The following is a 19,437-nucleotide window of genomic DNA, read 5'->3' on the forward strand; positions in this document are numbered from 1 at the left end:
CCTCCTTCTATGCGTGTTGTGGCTGACTTTGGCAAGAGCGCAAAAATGACATAAAACACAAAAGAAGCTGCAGATAGCACACTTCAATTTTGATCAGGCTCCAGGAGTAAAACTGGCTTACATTTTGAAAAGTATTCCTCTTATTGCTCAACTTGCTTCTCACTTCCTTATGCTGCATTAAAACACAGCATTAAAGTTATGAGAGTGGACAGCTTCAAATACCTCGGAGTTCACATCACGCAGGACCTGTCATGGTCCTGTCACATCAACACCGTGGTGAAAAAGGCCCGACAGCGTCTCTACCACCTCAGACGCTTGAGAGACTTCCAACTGCCCTCCAAGGTGCTCAGGAACTTTTACTCGTGCACCATAGAGAGCATCCTGGCGGGAAACATCTTAACCTGGTTCGGGAACAGCACCATGCAGGACAGACGAGCTCTACAGAGGGTTGTGCGGTCAGCTGAGCGCACCATCCGCTCCGAGCTCCCTGACCTGCACTCAATCTACAGCAGGCGGTGCTGGACCAAGGCCAGGAAGATCGTGAAGGACCTCAGCCATCCCAACAACAGACTGTTCTCTCTGTTGAGGTCAGGAAAGCGATTCCGCTCCCTGAAGACCAACACAGAGAGACTGAGGAGGAGCTTCTTCCCGCAGGCGATACGGTCTCTCAATCACACCACCACACAGTACTGACCCACACATATGGTTCTTACACACACACTGGACTTTCTGGACATTGTTTTTGCACAACACTGGTCACTATATTCTTCATTTCCAGTTAATACTTGTACAGCTGCTGTTATTGTGTATATATTTATTTAGATTTATATTTCTTCATACATTCTTATATAGTTCTATATTGTGTATTTTGTTGTACAGTTATTTTATTTTCAACTTTAATTTATATATTTTATCTTATTCTTCCCAGTTAAATTTACCCTTCATTCTAATTTGTGTTGTACAGTTATTTCATTTTTAACCTTAATTTATATTTTATTCCTTCTTAGTTAAATTTACCCTTTTTAATTTTTCATATTTATTTCCTATCTTATTCATAGCCTTTTCCTTTTTTGTTTTCTTTAGGTCACGAGCAGTTGTCCAAGCATTTCACTACATATCGTACTGTGTATGACTGTGTACGTGACAAATAAAATTTGAATTTGAATTTGAATTTGAGAGGCAATGCCCGAAACGTTGGTGCGAGTGTTTTGATTGTTGGGTTGGGGGGGGGGTTCTCCAAATGGAGCTCAGTTGTTTGAGACCCGGGTGTTGTGTTTGGCGGGGACACTGTTGACAACTGTTGAGCTGGACACAGCAAGTCATAACCCGAAAAAAATGAATCACGGTGGAAAGACTTTCTGTGAGTGTGTGAGATTCACGACGCACAGGCAAAATATTCCAGCGCCACTCACTAGGCAACTATGGGGAACATAAGATGAGTCACAGCGAGCTGAGCTGGCTTATTTGAACAATGTGTTGTGTGTAAAACTGGATTGTTCTGGTTGGATTTTGGGAAGAAGGCTCACTCATTTTCTGTTTGTCTCCTAACCTACGTCATCCTTCTCTCCAAGTGCCCACTCAGTTTTCCTCTCATAAACAAATAGTGTCATCTGCACTCGCGCACAGACGCACACCAGCGTCCAAACAGCAACCCTGGATGCGTTTTTTCCTGGAAGTGTCAAGGCAAAAAATGAGGAACCGAGTTTTTGAATCATTGTAATTACCTGTACTGAGGTGAGCTGTAAAAACAGTTATTAAACATTAGCCTGTGATTCCCACAGAGGTCTTAGGTTGGCTCGAGTCCAGAGAGATGTGTGTAGCACTGGCAGCTGGCCCAGTGAGGTAGACGAGGTTACTCCTCTATTTTTTAAGGGATATGAGGGAGATCAAAATATAACTGCTTAATCTCATCTTGAACATACGAGAGAGGAGATAAGTAGAGAAAAAATAATGTTGGTTTTAACCTTTTGGACTTGACCAGAGTCGCTTTGCATGACTCATAGTTCAAAATAATCCTCGTTTATCTTACACTGGGCTGTGGTGCAGTTCCTTTAAGCCACCTTTCAAACAAAAGGTTTGAACAGGAGAGCAGAAAAGAGCCTGAAGCCTTCAATTTTAGCTCACAAGGCTTAAATGTAGAAACTTTGGCCATATTAAAATGAGGATCCACCATTTTTACAGCACATGTATGACATAAAAAAAAAATCAGGAAAATCTCCCAGGTCCTCCTTATCTGATTTTAATATTCTCTCAGCATCTTTTATTTCTTGTTTTAAGCAATTATTTCCTCTTCAGGACTCCCCTACCTCACACACTCCCTCCTTCTGAAACACACATTAACACCAGGCAAGAGCCGTAAAAACTCAACTCAATTAAAGTGCCTCTTTCCTGGAAGCCAGCCTCAGACAGAGCACAAGGTATGCAGGGAATGGGAACCATATCTGTGTGTGTGTGTTCAGGGAAATGAGGGGGGGGGGGGTGTAGAAATGAAGAAACTCACCTCCTGCTTAATTTTACCAACAGGCGCAATCTAGCTTGACCAACCACTTACGCACACACACACTCTGCTTTGGCTGCGCACTAAAAGACAAAAAAACTAAAACCACAGACGATCATAAATCTCCTCCACGTGGACCCTTTCACCTATTTGACCTCAAACACACACATATCCATACACACTCCCTGGAGGACACCATCCTCTTTCAGCCCCTCAGGCAGGATGTATAAAACCCCACTGCATTCCTTTCCAGTTAGGTCCAGCCCAAAGTGAGCTCTCCACACAGTGACTGCTGTGTCAAAGTGTGCATGCATGACGTTGACCTAAACCCTCTCCTTCTGGGAAACCCTTTGTTACTGTGCCATGTGCACATCAGCTGTGCCCTCCCTCCATCCTTTCCTTCCATCCTTCCCTATACGTTCTCCAATCCCTGTGGAATTTATCCACAATCCTCTGGCAAAGAAACGGAGAAGCGTGGATCGGAGCAACTTTAACCCGGTGATGAATGTGCGTCTTCCTCGTGTGCTGCTGCTCACTCTTTTTCAAAGTGTGCCGACTGAATAAACACTGCTTTGTTTAACTAGGAAATCCCAATTGTAAGTAAATAGTCTTGCTGTGAGGCCAGGAATTGCTGGAATAAAAACCATTTTACAATTTATTAGAGTAAATTAAAAGTGTGTGCAGTCAATATTGAATTGGTGGAAGTTCAAAAGAAGAAAAACAAAACAAAACAGTAAATTAAGACACAAGGCAAATGCATTGACTTTTGTAAAAATAGTGCTTTTTAATATAAATTATTGAAATATTTTAGAAATATAAATATGTGCAACGTTCCTTTTCATTTATTTCTGTAATGCTTTGTCATTTCAGGTATTACAGCTTGTATTGCCAGACTAGTGGCCAGCCTGTTGCGAGAGAGTCTTTATAAAAGACAATATGATTCACATACACGTGGTCCACCGGTGCAACACATGTTTTAAAAAAAAAAAAAGAAGAAGAAAGAGTTGGTGTTGATGTGACCCAGATTTGACCAAAAAAAAAAAGTGTGCCGCCCTCACCTCGAGTGGCCATGTGAGCTCAAACAGACAAAAACATAAAAGGCTGCCACTCCAATATGGATCACAGGTACGGGTCAAACAGCAAAAGCACTTCCTTTTTTTGATCAAATCTAAGTTTTGAATTCTGGTTTACAAAAGGCTGTTTTCTTTTCTTTTTTAAGAATCACTTGAGGGAAAAGTGTAGTGTATCCTTAACATTCAGACAAGTCCAACTGTTCACTTCTCCTCCTCCAGAGGTTATGATGGAAAAGTAGACAAAAAAGTAAAAAATACAAATCCTTTCTGAAGTTACAGGAGAAGGCAGACAGATATTCAAACACACTGGGGCATTTTAACAAATAGAAATGAGCCGGAGATGATAATCCAAGACAGAAATAAGACTCAGCTAAAATCTTTTTCCCCCTCACACAGGGCAGTTATATTTACAGGAGCGGCGTCCTGTTGTGCTCTATCATTTCCTCTTATCGGAGTTTTTGTTTAGCTGTATACCAGTATGTCTCCTCCCACCTTTCTCCCCCAAGTCTACCCCTCCTTTTCAGTTTCCTTCTCCCAATCCCACTCCTCCCTCTGCTTTAAAATCCTCACCCTCTCCGCATCTTTGGGATCATCACCATTATCATCATTCCCCCAAGGAGCTTTACAGTGTCGCTGACATTTTTCCAGCCAGTCGGGATAAAAATAAGGTCTGCTGTTTTGTTTGGTCCCATGCCAGGGCTTTTGTCCCGGTAAAAAAGCTTTTGTCTCGGCAAGAGCGGCCTGTTTTCTGTCACTGTCAAAGCATACATGCATCTCTGAAACAAAAAGGCAGGGGGAGGGGGGGCTGGGCAGTCAAATGGTTATGGATCAGGAACAAGGAACACATAGGAGAAGAAAATGCTTAGTAATTATTTTTTTAACCTCCCCCCATCCCCCCAAAACTCCCATGCTAACAAAACCTTCATGTGGTCTATACCTGTGCGTGTGTTTGAGGGTGTGGGTGTGTGTTTGCATATGTGGAGCTAGAGTGCATGACCGTCCCACTCCCCCTCTATGAGGCAACACTTGCGGGAAGCAGCAATGGAAATGTGTGCACCACCACAACGCAAACACACTCACACACACACTCACGCTCAGACAAACAAATCCTGTGCGTTCTCTGTACAGGGCCCCCCTCGTTTGGACTTTGCCTTTTCTCTGAAACCCCCCACCCCCCACTCTCTCTACCCACTGCCGTTTGTCTGTCCAGTTGTAAATGTCACGCAGACAGCAGCAGCTTTGAAGCACATTAAACCCACCAAAATATCACTGGTGGTGCATTGATCATGCCTTTCGCTGCCATCGTTAATATTGACCAGTCAGGTTAATCTTCTACGAGGCACTGCTCTGCGTCTCAGTCAGTCATAGGAAACGTTGACCTTTGACCTCAGGCTTCATCTGCCACTCACTTGAGTGGTCAGTGTTTTTGTTTTTGTGTGTTTTTGCAAAGCAGGACGGACGAGGTAATCGTCGGTTACCCAAATCACACTCCTCATCCCCAGAAGGTCAGCGGGTGACCCAGAGTAGATCAGTGATCAGCTGATTCTGGAAAACTGACCTCATGTTAGCACTTAAGGCTCAGTCTGGTCAGTTTATGTCCACACAGACAATCTCGCATTCACCGAGAGCTGGTCCGTGCTGTAATCCTGGCACTTGGTCCATGCAGTAGAACCTGTCGCAGTTCCTGTCAGTCATATAGGAGCATCATACTCCTCCAGGTAGTCTCTAAGTGTGTCCGGGAGCTGCTCAGTCCGCTCAGACGCCCCCAAGCCCTGATTGTTCAGCGTCCTCCTGCACATGTGCTGCAGGCTGGAGAGACAAGTCGAGAGGGGTCGACGCAATTCCAGTGGGATTTTCTCCCCACCGGTATGGATCAGATAAACATTGTGTGCCTTTGTTTTTGTCTCTCCTGGATTGTCCCCACTCGCCCGTTCCTTGGTCCCTTCAGTATCTTGCCCCTTCCCCATGTAGTGTGCTACGAGTTTCAGCACACAGTCAAATTGCGGGAGCTCCTGGGTATTTTGGGGGTCTGGCTGTAGGAAGAAGCCTCCTCCCTCACTGTGGATTCGCAGATTCTTGGTTCCCTTAGTTGTCTGGACAGAGAGTGTGAAGAAGTGGTGGTGGTCTGAGGAGTCACGGACCAGGAAAGTGCCAGGGGGTTGAGAGCGTAGCAGGGAGCTGGCTTCCCGGCCTCCGACAGCTCCCCAGTAAAAGCCACTCTGCTGAAGCTTATGCAGTGCACGCATCACCTGAAACGGGTAAAAAAAAAAAGAAAAAAAAAAAGCCATGTTGAATTTCCAAGAATGCCAAAGAAACCACACACACAAAACGTAATAGTTTAGCTAACTCCTCAGATGTGACTGACCTGCTGGTAGTGTTCATGCGAGCTGAAGGGCTTGAAATGATGCGGGGTAAAGTTCGACCCCTGAACCCTGCCCTCTGGAGAGGTGATGCTGCTCATGGCAAGGGGGTTGTGTCCTGCAAAGGTTACCATGGCCATGCCATGGCCCCCTGCCTCTCCCTGCTGATCGAGAGGCAGGGGGCCCAGAAAAGGAGCGCGGGATTGGACAGGTGGAAGAGAGTCGGCAGCAGAGCGAGAGGGGAGACGAGGGGGGGAGCGGGGTGAGGATGGCGGGGTCACACACCGGGTCCAGGGCCCCGGGGAAGAGGAGTCTGATGCATCCAGAGAGGGGCTGGTAGAGAGCACCTATACACAGCTGGAGGGAGACAGTGAGCAAAGATTAAGCACTTCCAGCTATATATAACCTCATCTTGGCTTGCAAATATAGAGCCATAGAGCCTCATTTGAATTTCACTCCTGCATAGGCAGTGAGAAATAAATGGCCACTGTGCCACACTGAAGCTCTCAGTTTACCCCCATAAAAATGCAGTTATGGCGACTGTAACAAATGCATATGGCATGAGCGGGCAGCGAGCAGGCAGGTTATATTTAGTTTAAATGAATGCACTGCTTACTCGTGCTGCTGCACCGTGCAGCCAGACAGCAACTGGATCCTGATTGCTTTCAATTGTCTTCGATCGGGCGCACCGCAACAAGGGATTTCTGAATCGGGGTCACTGTGAAAGAGTACAGCCAGCGCAATTTTTTTCTTCTATTAACCCCCTCCATTTCTCTTTGCTAAATAGCTGTATTCCTGCTCGGAGGCCCCGTTCTCCGGTTTCACGATGACTGAAAAGGTGTCCCGTCTGGTTCTGGTTTCCCAAGATACCCTGCAGGCTCTACGGGAATTGGAAGTCGGCTTCACCGGACAGTGCAGGCGCCATAGCGACTCAGAACTGCTACGGAGCCACTGGCGTTAAACTCGGTCCACTACTGATGATACTGCGAACCCCCCGAGCATTAACACTTTTAGGACCGTCTTCAGCGAGAGCCCGAGCTGCTAAATAAAACCACAGCGCTTTAAAGTGCCCCATACCCCAGTTTTCTGTCATTTTGCCTACTTTAAGACGATGACCGGCGAACCGCTTTTAAATGTTTTAACTTACCTTGTGGATACACTCAGCCCAGCGCCGCAGCCGCTCGTCGCCAAAAGAAAAGATACGCAAACTACCCGAAAGTAGTGCTTGAAAAAATATTAACTCAGGCATTAAAATCCATAAAAAAGTATCCAAAAGAGCGTGTGGGTTTCCTTACCGAGCAGAGGAATGTGTCGGCAGCGGTATCTGCCGGAGAACTCCCCGTGTGTGTGTGTTGGGGGAGGAGGGGAGGGGAGGAGGTTTACTGGAGGTTGTTTCCAGTGAGTAAAGCCGATGTTCGTAAAGCTCCGCCCCCCTCCGTTCAGAGGTTCTTCCAGTAAACACACGAACGCACGCTCACGCACGCAAAAGAACACACGCGCGGGCTCGCGCCCGCTCTTGGCGGATCGCCAATAAATAATCAGCGTGACCTTTACCGGGCTGTTTCCTGGTACTGCTGCTGGATTCCCTTCTCGACAAGGTGAAAAAGTTAAAAGCTCCACATATGGCACAATATAAAACCGCAGCTATGGCTCATGTTTTAGAGACATACTCCACATATTCTCGCTATAATAACTAACCATAATATGCTTGTACATGCACTGCAGGACCCTTCTTTTTTTCTGCATTCATCTAACACTCAGATCTGCCGTTAAAGCATTAAAAATCCTCAGTTCCATATAAAATAATGCATCCAAGTGTTGATATCTATGTAGAAATCAGCATTTCCCCCGAAAATATGGGTTATATAAACATATTCACACCCGTAGAAGACATTTTGTTCTTTCTCCCTAAAGGAAAATCAGCAGGATTGTAATAAAAATCTTATTTACTTTTTTTTTGTTTTTAGCAGGGTTACTTTTACTGATGCAGAAGATTGCCAGGATTACCAGGAAAATGCACAGACTTCTGTTAAAGACTTAAACAAAAAATATCTTAATGTATGAAAATATTATTCTTAGTTTTAATACATATCAGGTCTCAGTAATCCCAGATAGGTAGGAGAAGTATTATTATTTTTTTATTTTTAAAAAAGCACCCCTAAATTTGTATCTAGGTGAAAAGTTGTCATAATGCTGTGAATTAAAGTACTCGTATCTATTCAATATTTAATCTGCTGAGGTTGAGTAAAGACTCAAGTATTTTAAAACTGTACCGCAGTGAATGTTACTCTACTATTTATTAAATTTGCTGTAGTTTGTTTGGACAAACACAGAATACAAAAGCACATGTGCACAAATTAAGAAAAAAAGCACAGGTAGAATTTTTTTTTAGGTGTTTCACTGAAATAATCAAGTAACCTACTTTCAAGGTTTATGTCTATTTCCTTGTGCTGTTACAAATCTCTCTGCTGAGTTTCCATAAACAAAGCCTTACCTTAAGGTCAGATATTTTCAAGCTATTCAGCATCAACATGGGCTGTCATTGCATTCTCCCTTCTCTTTCTTAACAGCATGAAGGATAAATAGCATCTGACCTACAACAAACTGGCTTATGTTTAAAGATAGGGGTCCCTCAGTCCGCTGTGTCGTGTCCGTGTCAGGAAACATCTGACTTACTGCAAATGCTCTTGAGCAACAGCCTACAGTGTTGCTTGAGCATGCAAATGCCCTATATGTAATGAAAGGTTGAAAGAGTGACTCGTTTTAAATTAAGAGCCAAATCTGTAACTTTAGAGGAGAAAAAGGTTTAAATTTACTCTGAAAAATAGTGAGAATCAATTACAAATGCTATGATTACTGGTCTTTCTTTCTAATATGTTCATTAACAATCCAAGAACAAACATAGGCTGTAAGGCCATAAAAGATATCAACTCATATTTAAAGTGTTTTGAAATCAATAAAGCAGTAAAGTTAGATAGTAGTCCTGATTGTTCTCCATATCATTCTACTGAAACGTACTGCTGCGAGTATTGTTGTTATAAGACAGCAGTAAAGAAGATTCTCATGTGCTATGAGCCTTCCAAATATAAACACATACACACACATTTATCAGTCGGCTGAAACAATGCACGTCATGCATTGCATGACTGAAAATCTTCAAGGCACACCTTTAACAGGTAACTGAACAGGAAGATGTGTTACCAAAAATATATCTTTAAGCTTTTCTGTGGTCACATATGTCTTTTTTAAAGAGTGCCTTGGTGGTTAATTTAGAAATGGAGCATAAATAATTTGCAGGTCATTAAAAGACACTTAAAATCACCCCCAAAATCACAGAAAAACAGATCCCAAACCAGCGATATTTAATTTATTTAATTAAAAGAAAAGCACCTTACCTATTACAGTAGGGTCTTATTATTGTAAGGTCTTTACCTTTCAGTTTAAAGCGCCTTCAGGCAAATGTTGTTGTGCTTTGAAGCAATACAAATACAACTGAATTGAACTGAATTGAAGTTGCTTGGCACGGTTTGAGCTGTCACTACAATCTTGTGTACTGCACAGTGTAGAAAGCGTCTGTGTATGTCAACTGAGAGGGGTGTCTATAAAGTTTTTTCAAACTCGCAGTGCTGCAGCAATGGCGGCTCCCATGTCCTGGAGGAGGCTGGTGTACTCCGTGTACTCACCGGCCATAGCTGGGGTTTTTACCCGGATATCTGACCGGGTGTTCCGTGCACGGGACCGGCGAGGAGGGTAAGACACACGAGGACAAAAGTGCGCTTTTTCTGCCGCTGTAGTGTTACTTCTCTTAGCGCCTTTCTCACCTCTAGCTTGCCTTGCTAGTGTAGCTCTTGCTAATGCACCCATCATCGGACACGAATATTTTGACCCTCTGTTTTCACGAAGTCTTAAAATCCTTTATACGTGAACATGTCTGGCCACCAACCCCGACTTATTTCGAGTGAAAATAACACGTTTACAGCAAATGATAACCATAGTTAGAGTCACATTTAGCGCATCAATATCCAGTAATGAACTTCACGAGACTCAGCAACCATATGGGGAAGTTTTCATAACTGACACGCAGTGCACCATGGGAATGAATAAGAAACCAGCTATGTTTTATTTGTTTTTTTATTTTGGAAATAGCAGTTGAACTTATGATGTAATAATGATAGTCTTTCGGCCTTAGGGGTTGCCACAGCGGATCATTTCCCTTCATCTCACCCTATCTTTAGCATCGACCTCCAGCCCAGCTTTGTCTCCCTGTCTTCACACTGCTCAATCCGAGCTGTCCGTCGGATATACTAATTTCTAATCTTGTCCATCATGGTCAGTGCCAGCTCGGCCTCTTGTCTTCGTCTTCGTCTTCGTCTTTTTTTTTTTTTTTTGGTCAGTGCCACAGTCTTCAAACCACACATCACAGCAGGTCTCACTACCACCTTCTAATCCTTCCCTTTCACTCTTACTGCTATCCTCCTCAAAAATCACCCCAGGCAATCGTCTCCACCTGCTGCACCTGTCTCATGCACTGACTGTTGCTTTGGATGGTTGACCAACTCATCCACCTTTACCACCTCTACTCCTTGCATCTTCACCTTTCCATCTGTCTCCAACTCTCGAGACACTCTGTCCCCCAGCTGTTCCCTGCTCTCCCTGCATCTCAACATGTTTTGAAGTTCTCCAGAGGCCTGGTAATGAACTCATGTGATACGGGTGTGTTGACCCAGGGTGAGATTTAAAACCTGCAAGGACACAGGCCCTCGTGGACTGGGATTGGGGACCCCAGCTTTAAAGGCTCTGAGCTTTGTGATGAAGTAGAACTAGCTAGTTAGATTTGGGAGTAACAAGACACAGCAAATTATGTCCTCAAAATCCAGTAAGATAAAGTTATCTCGCTTCAGTTATTTTTGCTGTAAAATAAGCTTGTAAAGCATATGAACATTGTCACTAAAACCTGTCATAAATGTTGGCATGAGAGAGTCTGCTATCAGTGTGCGATTGAATGGGGTCTACTTGGTAATTACATGCAATCTGCTTTTGATAATAGAAAAATAAATGGCAGTTGTTTATAAACCTTAAATAATCTGTCAGAAAAACTGCAGTTAGTTACACTGCACCTGTTTGCAGACAGTTGCGTCCGATCGGGCGACCTGTGCAAGTGATCATGAGTGCACAACGTCCTCAAACTCTGGGCAACCATTAGTCACCAAGAGTTGCAATTAGTCTATTGCTGGATAGTTTTTCGGTTCAGTTCATTTAAGTTTCCTTGGCTAACGTTATTGCAGAATGGTTAGCCCTCTAATAAAATAAGTATATCTAGTGTGCCTGTAGTGACACAATATTTCCACACGGAATATTGCAATATTATGTTGTCTTTTTCTTTTTTCTTTTTTGGCACCCACCACTGCTGCTCTTCTCTGTCTTGTTTAGAGCCTCTGTGTTGGGCTTCCAGTTCAGCTTGTTATTGATGTGGAAACCCGGGCGCACAGGTACTCCTCCACCACATCAACAGGATAGACAGGAGTTGTATAGCCGTACTCATCCTTCAGTAGTCTATGTGATTTTATTCACATTCAGAAGCAGATGATTCCTCCCAGAATACTCCACAAAATAATATCCTAGTGTTCTGTGCTCCCACTCTCTCCCATTAGTAATAACATAGTATATTGAGTTTTACTGAAAAGCCTGAGGTGTACAAGGCAATGTGAAAAAGCACAATTCCCTGTGGAGCTCCAGTATGGCACCTCAACAAATCATAAAGTCTCAGATACTGCAGACTGTGTGTCAGGTAGTATGCAATCCATGAGATGGTGGACATGATTACTTACATTTCCTGTAGCTTCTCTCTCAGCCGCAGTGGATGGATCATGTTAAATGGACTTGAGAAATCCGTCTAGATAGTAACGGCTACATGGTTACTATCTAGATCAGAGGTCGGCAACCCACGGCTCACACGCCCTTCTGCGTCACACGCTAGTACAGAGGGTGAAGCACTGTTTTCACCTGTGGTGTTAGGTTAACTAAGACAAGCCTTGGCTGTGCTGTGGTTGTTTTGTAACGTTGCGTGTGACTAATACTAAACTACTACACCTTTCTGACAACCACCTTCACTCCAGTCTTGTTGTGTGACAGCTAGCACACAGCTGCAACTAAACTCAAGCAGCTGTTGGGGTCTATTCAAATCAACACGTGGAGTGACACGCCTGAGTCGTCTTTAGACTTCAGAAAAAAGAGCTTTTCACTTCAGTCATTTTTCACTTGACAGAACAGGAAAAGCTGAGAAATTAAAAACAACTGTATTCCCTGTAGGGGAGGTAAACAGGTTTTAGGGTGTCCCAGCAGTCATTCATGTTGACTTAGTGGCTTATAAATAGTCTTTGAGGGATGGTTTCAAAAGAAGATAAAAAAGAAAATTGTACCATGTGAAGAATTCAGCCTGATTACTTGGCTGTCATCTTCGTGACGTAAGACATTGACTGAAAAAGTTGGGGACATTCTTCTTTCCATCCTGCTATGATGAGTAGCTTGCCTGTGTACAGTTTTTAGAATAAATCTCTGGATCTGCAGGATTCTCATGGGGAAGACGATTGCGTGGCATATTTGTCACTCTTGTGTACATTATACTGTTCGATTAAATGTGTAAGTGCATTTAAACACCAGATCTATAAGTGCACTTATAGATGCTGCTTGCTTGGCATGCTTAAACTCCACAGCTTACAGATACAGGTACCCAGCTAAGTGCTACAGGGCACCTGTCTATCAAAGCCATGCCTTTAACTTTAAGCCTTAAAATGATACAGCTGTACAGTGATATGAAGGAGTAACTACAACCCCCCAAATCATCTTTTGTGCCAGGCTTTAAATTTATTGTTGTGACTGAAGTTAGAAAATTAGAGCAACTTCTCTGCTGGTTTCATTTTTTTTTAACCCTGAAGGTTTACAACTTGGTGTAGACATTCATTACTTTTTTTTTTGGTGTGAACTGTAGTTCCTGGGTCGAGTCTGCTTCCCAGAAGGAAATAGTTTGTGGAATTTAAAAACGAACATTCCATAGTATATTGCTTTCATGCTTTCTTGGCAGCAGTTTGGGAATGGCTCTTTTATGAATGCTAGAACTTTGGACTTTGTGCACACATGCTGTAACAAGTCCCTAGTATTATAACCAAAACATAGATGGGCTCATTTTTTATTCTTCTACTGGAGTGGCTTTACTTGATTTACAGTTTAAAAAAATAAAAAAATCTCTATTTATCCTATCTGGGTCTGGGTGCTAAATCTCAGTTTATCCTGTTTAATAAAACGAGCCATTTCAGCACGTATACTTTTAGGGTCAGAGCCTTTCTTCTGATTGGCTGCCCTTCACAAACACAAGGTTTGACAAGAGGGGTGGAGCTCTGTATTCACACAGAGTTGTGTACCTGAGAGATGTTTCTCGCTGTGGTGCAATACAGCGTTAAAAGTAGAAAATAACAAGTGCTTAGGGCATTCTGAAGCCTTCTTGAGACTTTTTCATTCACAGGGATACTCTGACTTCATTATTTGAAACGTTTGGCATGTTCAACATTTTTAGGGATTCTTGAGGACCTACAGGTTATGGTTAAATTTGAATTCTTTTCTTTTTTTTCAGGACTTGTCACTTTTCATAATCACAAGCGTTAAAGCTGGCGATGTGACTGACTTTGACAGGTGTGCCAACAGTGGCAGCTGTCTGCTTGCATCTTTAGTAAGAAGCTTTACCCATGCATCAACTGGACCTCCGCCAAGTTTATGGTGTTGGTGCATTTTGCAAATAAATTTGTGCTTCAGTTTCACTTGGATGTGACGAGGATCTGGCTGTGAAACCGCGTGCTCATTGGCTAAGCATTTATCAAAGCATTTCAGTGTTGGCTTCACTGTTGTGATGTGGAATCCGTGTCTGTCTTCTATACTGTCAAAGTTGTTGAATTCATCTTGCTGGTATCTTACAACCTCTCGACCAGTGGTGTCAAACATAAGACCTGGGGGCCAGTAAGGACTTCAATCTGCCCCACTGGACGGCTTTAAAAAATGTCAAGTAGAGCATAGATTTTGAAGTTTTTACTGCATTTTCATACGTTTTACAGCTTTTCCTACCGATAAACATGTCACCCACGGCCGTTAATACTACAACAAAGTAATTAAGTAATAGATAAACATTTAAATGACCGAAAAGTTCCTTTTTTGACTATTGACTATAGAAATGTCTGGTTTTTTTTTTTTTTTGGTTTTTTTTAAAGGGTCCACATAAACATATCTGTGAATAAATCAGTTTTGTAACTATAGGAGAATCTGGAAAATGATCTACCAGGACCTTTTCTCTAATTTTACAAATCTTTGTTAACCACAGCAGCATTTCTTTATCATGTAGAAAAAAAAAGCTGTGCTATTGACATCGCACTTCTTTTTCTTATATCGAATGTGTGTAGTTAAATGTCTTTACACTTACAGAAAGGGGATTTTCACTGGTCCGACCCACTTAAGAAGTGGGCTGTATGTGGCCCATGATGTGAAATGAGTTTGACACCCCTGCTCTAGACCAGGTTTAAGATATGGAGCCCAAAACCCATGAGTGACATCATAGTGGCTATGTCCATCTTATACTGTCAACTGTGGTTGGTCATCCCACCACGTCCCATTTACGCTAAGTTGGATTAGTATCTGTGGCATCAGTGCTCGGAGCTCTTCGTCTTACTCATCTCTTCACCTTTCAGTACGTTTAGTGTTTTGGCTTCTGCAAGTTCTGGATTTACATCTTACGAGGTCTAAAATATAACAAGTAGCATTTCCTGTTTGCTAAATGAATAGGCTGTGGATCAGTTGACAAGAATGAGGATACAAGGACTTTTAAGTCACATGCTTTAAATCAAATCAGATGCGGTGCATACACATGACGAACTGAACAGCTCCTCTGTTCATTGAAGTCAACAGCTAAAGCCTTGCATTGCTAGCATAGCCTCTAATTCTGTTAAATCAAAGGGAGTTAACTCCATCGTTTGTTTGCTTGTTTTAATCAATTTTAAATCATGCTTTTTATTTGTTTTTGTTTCTAATGTCTCTGTAAAGCACTTTGAATCACCTTGTTGTTGAATTGTGCTATACAAATAAACTTGCCTTGCCTATAGTCATCAGATGGCTTATGTAATTCTTTTATTTAGAAGACATGCGGTGATTATATGCCCCTCCTATGTCTGCCCTTTAAAATAAATCGACTTTGACTTTGTTTTATTTTATTTTTGTAGACTTTTATGTCCCCCTAACATGAGTTGAAAGCTGATATTTTTATATGACGCTGTTGGAACATTAATTGTAAAGTGTGATCTTTATTTCCTCTGTCACACCATTCTGTCTTTTTACAACTTACAGAAAACTGTCAAGGCTTCCTGTCAGCTGAGTCACACAACAGAGCTGAATCACTGAGCTTGATGTGCTCTGTTTGATAACGTTCGTAATTTGCACCGCTGTAAAAGGAGGGAGATAATTTGGAGTAAGATGAGTAGAAATGAGGAAGTTATGTTTCTTGATGTTTTTTTTTATCACTCTTGTGTGTTTATGATTAGACTCTGTGTGACTGTGATGTGACTCTGTAGCTTTTATTGATTTACATAAAGTCAAATGCCAAAAGCAAGACCGTGTATTTGTATTCTGGTTAATATAAGGTTGTAAACAATGTAAAGGAATGCCAGGACTTCTGACTAGCCGATAAGAGTTGCAAGCATGCCTGAGGTTAACACTCCACCCTGTAATTATTTTAATGTGGTTGCATTGTCAGACTGCATGCTTGTGTGAGAAGCACAAAAGAGCTGCATCTTTGGGATGAATGTAGGATGCAGACAAAAGAAAAAAGCACATGAAGGGTTACATCTTCCCACAGATCCGTGCTCCTGAATACAACTCTTATTTGAGCAGCCATGAATTATTTTCCGTCATACTCAATATTTTCATCAGATAAGCATCTGACATTTTTCACATGTTTTACGGGTTTTCTCAGATTTTTATCAACAGTCAGTGATTCATTAGGAAAAAAAACAATCTTGTTTTTCATTTACAAAAAATCAGACTACTAAGGGTTGTAAAGGGCTTTACAGTCAATCCTGAAATTTAGCTTTGATTAGTCATGTTTGACTGATTTGTTCCTAAATTGAGCTATTCTTAGACACAGTCGTTCACAGAGTGGCCTTTGAGTACCTCTCAAAGACTCTGCCTCCTTTAAAAAAAATTTTTTTTATACACAGTCGTGTTACTAATTTACCAGATTAGATGGTTGATATTGCATGTACTTTCAGTTATGCCAAACATCATAACAATAACATTTTTTAACTTACTTTTATTCATCCATAAAATATATTACCAAATGTAAATAAGTGCAAAGTGTACAGTCAGAAAACTTATTTGAACCCCTGCTGATTTTGTAAGTTTGCCCACTAACAAAAGAAAGTTCAGTCTATAATTTCAATGGTAGGTTTATTGAACAGTGAGACAAAGAACAAAAACCAAAAAATCCATAAAGATGCATTTCAAAAAAGTTATAAATGAATTTTTTATTTCCATGAAGGAAATAAGCATTTGCTCCCCTATCAATGAGGAAGATTTCTGGCTCCCAGGTGTATTTTATACAGGTAACGAGCTGGCAGCCTTCTTAACTTGTTACCTGTGTAAAAGACAACGGTGCGTAGAAGAAACAAATTTCTCCAGATTTAAAACTGTACCATGGCCAAGACCAAAGAGCTTTCCAAGGATGTCCGGGACAAGATTGTGCACAAGGCTGGAATGGGCTAGAAGACCATCGCCAAGCAGCTGGGTGAGATAGTGACAATAGTTGGTGTGATTAATGGCAAATGGAAGAACCATAGAATAACTGCCAAGCTTCCTAGGTCTGGAGCTCCACGCAAAATCTCACCTCATGGAGTTTCAATGATAATGAGAACAGTGTGAAACCAGAAGGAGAACAACTCTGGAGGAACTTGTGAGTGATCTAAAGGCAGCTGAGACTGTAGTCACCTAGAAAAGAGTTGGTAAAGCAGTTGGTAACTGCAGTGCCTGCAAGGTCCCTCTGCTCAACAAAACATTTGTTTTATTGAAAAATCTTTGAAAACAATAAAAAAAGCAGATCATGATAGCTGAGGGTTTGACTCATAACCGATGATAAATTATAAACTATTGCAGATGCAGAAGATGCCACACATGAGTAGTCATTCCTGCCGCACTTATTTGAAGTCCACAAAATCTGATGATGAATTTTACAGCACTGAGACCCAAGTGGACCCAAATGAAAACTATAGCACCTGTTTAAGGCTACGTTCACACTGCAGGCGAAAGCGCATCAAATCCGATTTTTTTTTTTTTTTTTGACCCTATGCGACCTATATCCGATCATGGTATGACAGTGTGAACGGCACAAATCCAATATTTTCAAGTCCGAAGTCTTTATATTAAGGGCCATCAGTCAAACAATGTTGTGTGTTCTGGGTCTAAACAGAGCGCGTTGTGTGTGACGTCTTCTTTTGTGCATGCGGGCCGCTTTGAGCGTTCACAATAGAGCGCGTTTGCTGTCGCATTTTATTTGTAGTGTGAACAAGCAGACAAAAAAATCGGATTTGATCAAAAAATCTGAATTGAGCATTAAGACCTGCAGTGTGAACGTAGCCTAAGACTTCAGAGGGTGAAGCAGATTTCCTTGAACTGGAATTTGCACTCAGCTGATTAAATGGAATAAACAAATGTGAAATGAACTCGTCATTCCCCAGCCTGGCTGGAAGCAAATCTGGACTCTAATGAAGTAGCAAAAGTATAGAAAAGGGATTTTGCTGAGATGAAATGCAAACCAGTATGTATGGCACAATCGTTGTAAGTCCTGGATCCACCAGGTGTGTTTTGACATTACACAAATTTTCCTGTGTGTTGTTCCAACCTTCTTGAAACAAGCTGCTGGCTTCAACTTCAAAATGAGCTCTAGTTTCCAAAAAACACCGACACTGATACGTTTCCTTTTGTGCCGGTTTCAAATGATTCTGCAACTGAAGTGAATTTGAGCCAAAACGTTTATTTTGGCAAGCTGCAAGTTATACTTAAGTATATTCTCTGTTCATATATTCCACATTTTGATGCCATCACTACAAAAAAAATATTTTCTTGGCCCTGAGAATGTTTTAAAAACATTAAATTGTTTAAAAAAAAAAAAAATTTTGGCCTTAGAATTGTGGGAGGTGTCCACTGGAAAATAAAATGCTGATTGGTGACCCAGTTTAAATAATAAAGTAGCAGTCCTTCTTACTGACAGGTATTTCTATGATCTCCTCTCCATATTTTATGGCTGTGAAAAAGGCTAACAGAAATAACTGTCTGTATAATGTGACAGAACCCAAAGACCCTTTCACAAAAGTGATGAAATCAGTGAAAAGTGATTTCAGCACTTCTCTGAAACGGATTAAAAATGTAACTTCTTGTGCTCTTTAATTAGACTTGACCTGGTGTACCTAATAAATGGGGACTTGGGCGTGCTCTGAGTACTTGTAGAAGTGAGTCTTACTACTCAGCAGCCACCTTCATAACAACTTTATGCACTTAATGAGCAATTATTTTGAAGCATTATGTAAATTATCTTTATTTCAAAGGCCACTGGGACATAACTCCATGTATAATATCATGAGTTAAACCTGATTTAAAAAAAAAAAAAAGAAGAAATTTGCTGATTTTGGCTTAAAATAAGATTCTTTGTTAAACTTTTGCTCCCCTGGATCTTATACTTGTACCGCCATCTGTGCTGCTGCAGAATTCTCTGCTAGATTTCAATTACTCATTTATCGAGTGCCATGTCCTCTCTTGTCTCCGGTGTAACATCCTGGTTATTCCTAATTTATAGGAAGTTTTACTGTAGTGTGTTTGTGTGCTTGTAAAAAGCTCTGACGTCATTGACACTTGAGATGCTGAAAGACGGCACAAAAAGACAATACCTCCAAAATGATTCTCTTCCTGTGATCGTCTCCACAAGTAATCTGGGCCACAACAAGTAGATTTTCCTTGAAATCCACATGTAAAGCTCGATTTTCTTACACACTTTTAAAGGGAAGAATGCAAATGGATTGACAAAACTTTTCTAGTGTTGCTGACTAGTCACTTGCTTTAGACTACAAAACATTACACTGAGATTAGCAATTTTAAAGCTTTTAATACAGATTGGGTTAAATAATTTTATAACCTCGATGTTGACACCGTTCTGTAGCTTGATGGAAAATACATGCTGTGTAACTTTCATGATGATTTCAAAGTTCACCGTCATTCCTGGAAGCAGCAGCTTGCATAACAAAGTCACCATAAGGTCCACCTTCAGAGGAAGAGTTTGATAAATGATTGAACGTTTCAGCTGCTGGATGAGATTGTTGCGTCAGCCACTTAACAGAAGAACAATTCATCTTTAACTCATTTTGAAATATAACTTCCTCTGTAATTTTGGCAAGCAGAATTTATATTCACAGTGGTGTTTCTAAAATTT

General features: G+C 41.5%; 2 protein-coding genes across 5 annotated transcripts in view; one reads left to right on the top strand and one right to left on the bottom strand.

The window, feature by feature from the left end:
* Positions 1 to 3,256: 3,256 nt before the first annotated feature.
* On the bottom strand, positions 3,257 to 7,336 carry socs3b (suppressor of cytokine signaling 3b). 3 transcript variants are annotated; one of them, XM_085466665.1, is made up of 3 exons: positions 7,226 to 7,336; positions 5,936 to 6,287; positions 3,257 to 5,819 (listed from the first exon to the last, which is right to left on the bottom strand). In XM_085466665.1, exons 2-3 carry the CDS (start codon positions 6,068 to 6,070, stop codon positions 5,262 to 5,264), a joined length of 693 nt encoding a protein of 230 aa, XP_085322791.1. In that variant the 5' UTR covers positions 6,071 to 6,287; positions 7,226 to 7,336; the 3' UTR covers positions 3,257 to 5,261. The 3 variants fall into 3 exon arrangements, with proteins under 3 accessions (XP_085322791.1, XP_085322789.1, XP_085322790.1); XM_085466663.1 differs by having other exon boundaries at positions 7,078 to 7,336; XM_085466664.1 differs by having other exon boundaries at positions 6,547 to 7,336.
* Positions 7,337 to 9,550: 2,214 nt separating this feature from the next.
* pgs1 (phosphatidylglycerophosphate synthase 1) overlaps positions 9,551 to 19,437 on the top strand; it is a 44,315-nt gene continuing 34,428 nt past the window's right edge. For both annotated transcript variants that reach the window (XR_014922002.1, XM_085466658.1), the window contains exon 1: positions 9,551 to 9,680. Coding sequence is in view for 1 of the 2 variants with exons in the window: in XM_085466658.1 (XP_085322784.1) it covers positions 9,565 to 9,680 (116 nt within the window). In the remaining variant the exon portion in view is untranslated. The remainder of the gene's footprint in view (positions 9,681 to 19,437) is intronic.

The sequence above is a fragment of the Copadichromis virginalis genome, linkage group LG8 (genome assembly GCF_057382275.1).
Source record: "Copadichromis virginalis isolate Kocher_CV1m ecotype Utaka linkage group LG8, C_Virginalis_male_GT1.1, whole genome shotgun sequence".
NCBI lineage: Eukaryota > Metazoa > Chordata > Actinopteri > Cichliformes > Cichlidae > Copadichromis > Copadichromis virginalis.

Bases quoted from the DNA above. Each gene is read 5' to 3' on its own strand.
- socs3b (XM_085466665.1), bottom strand. From the start codon at position 6,070: ATGGCCATGGTAACCTTTGCAGGACACAACCCCCTTGCCATGAGCAGC. The intron at 5,820-5,935 runs GTCAGTCACATC...TACCCGTTTCAG, and splicing joins CGCATGAACACTACCAGCAG to GTGATGCGTGCACTGCATAA.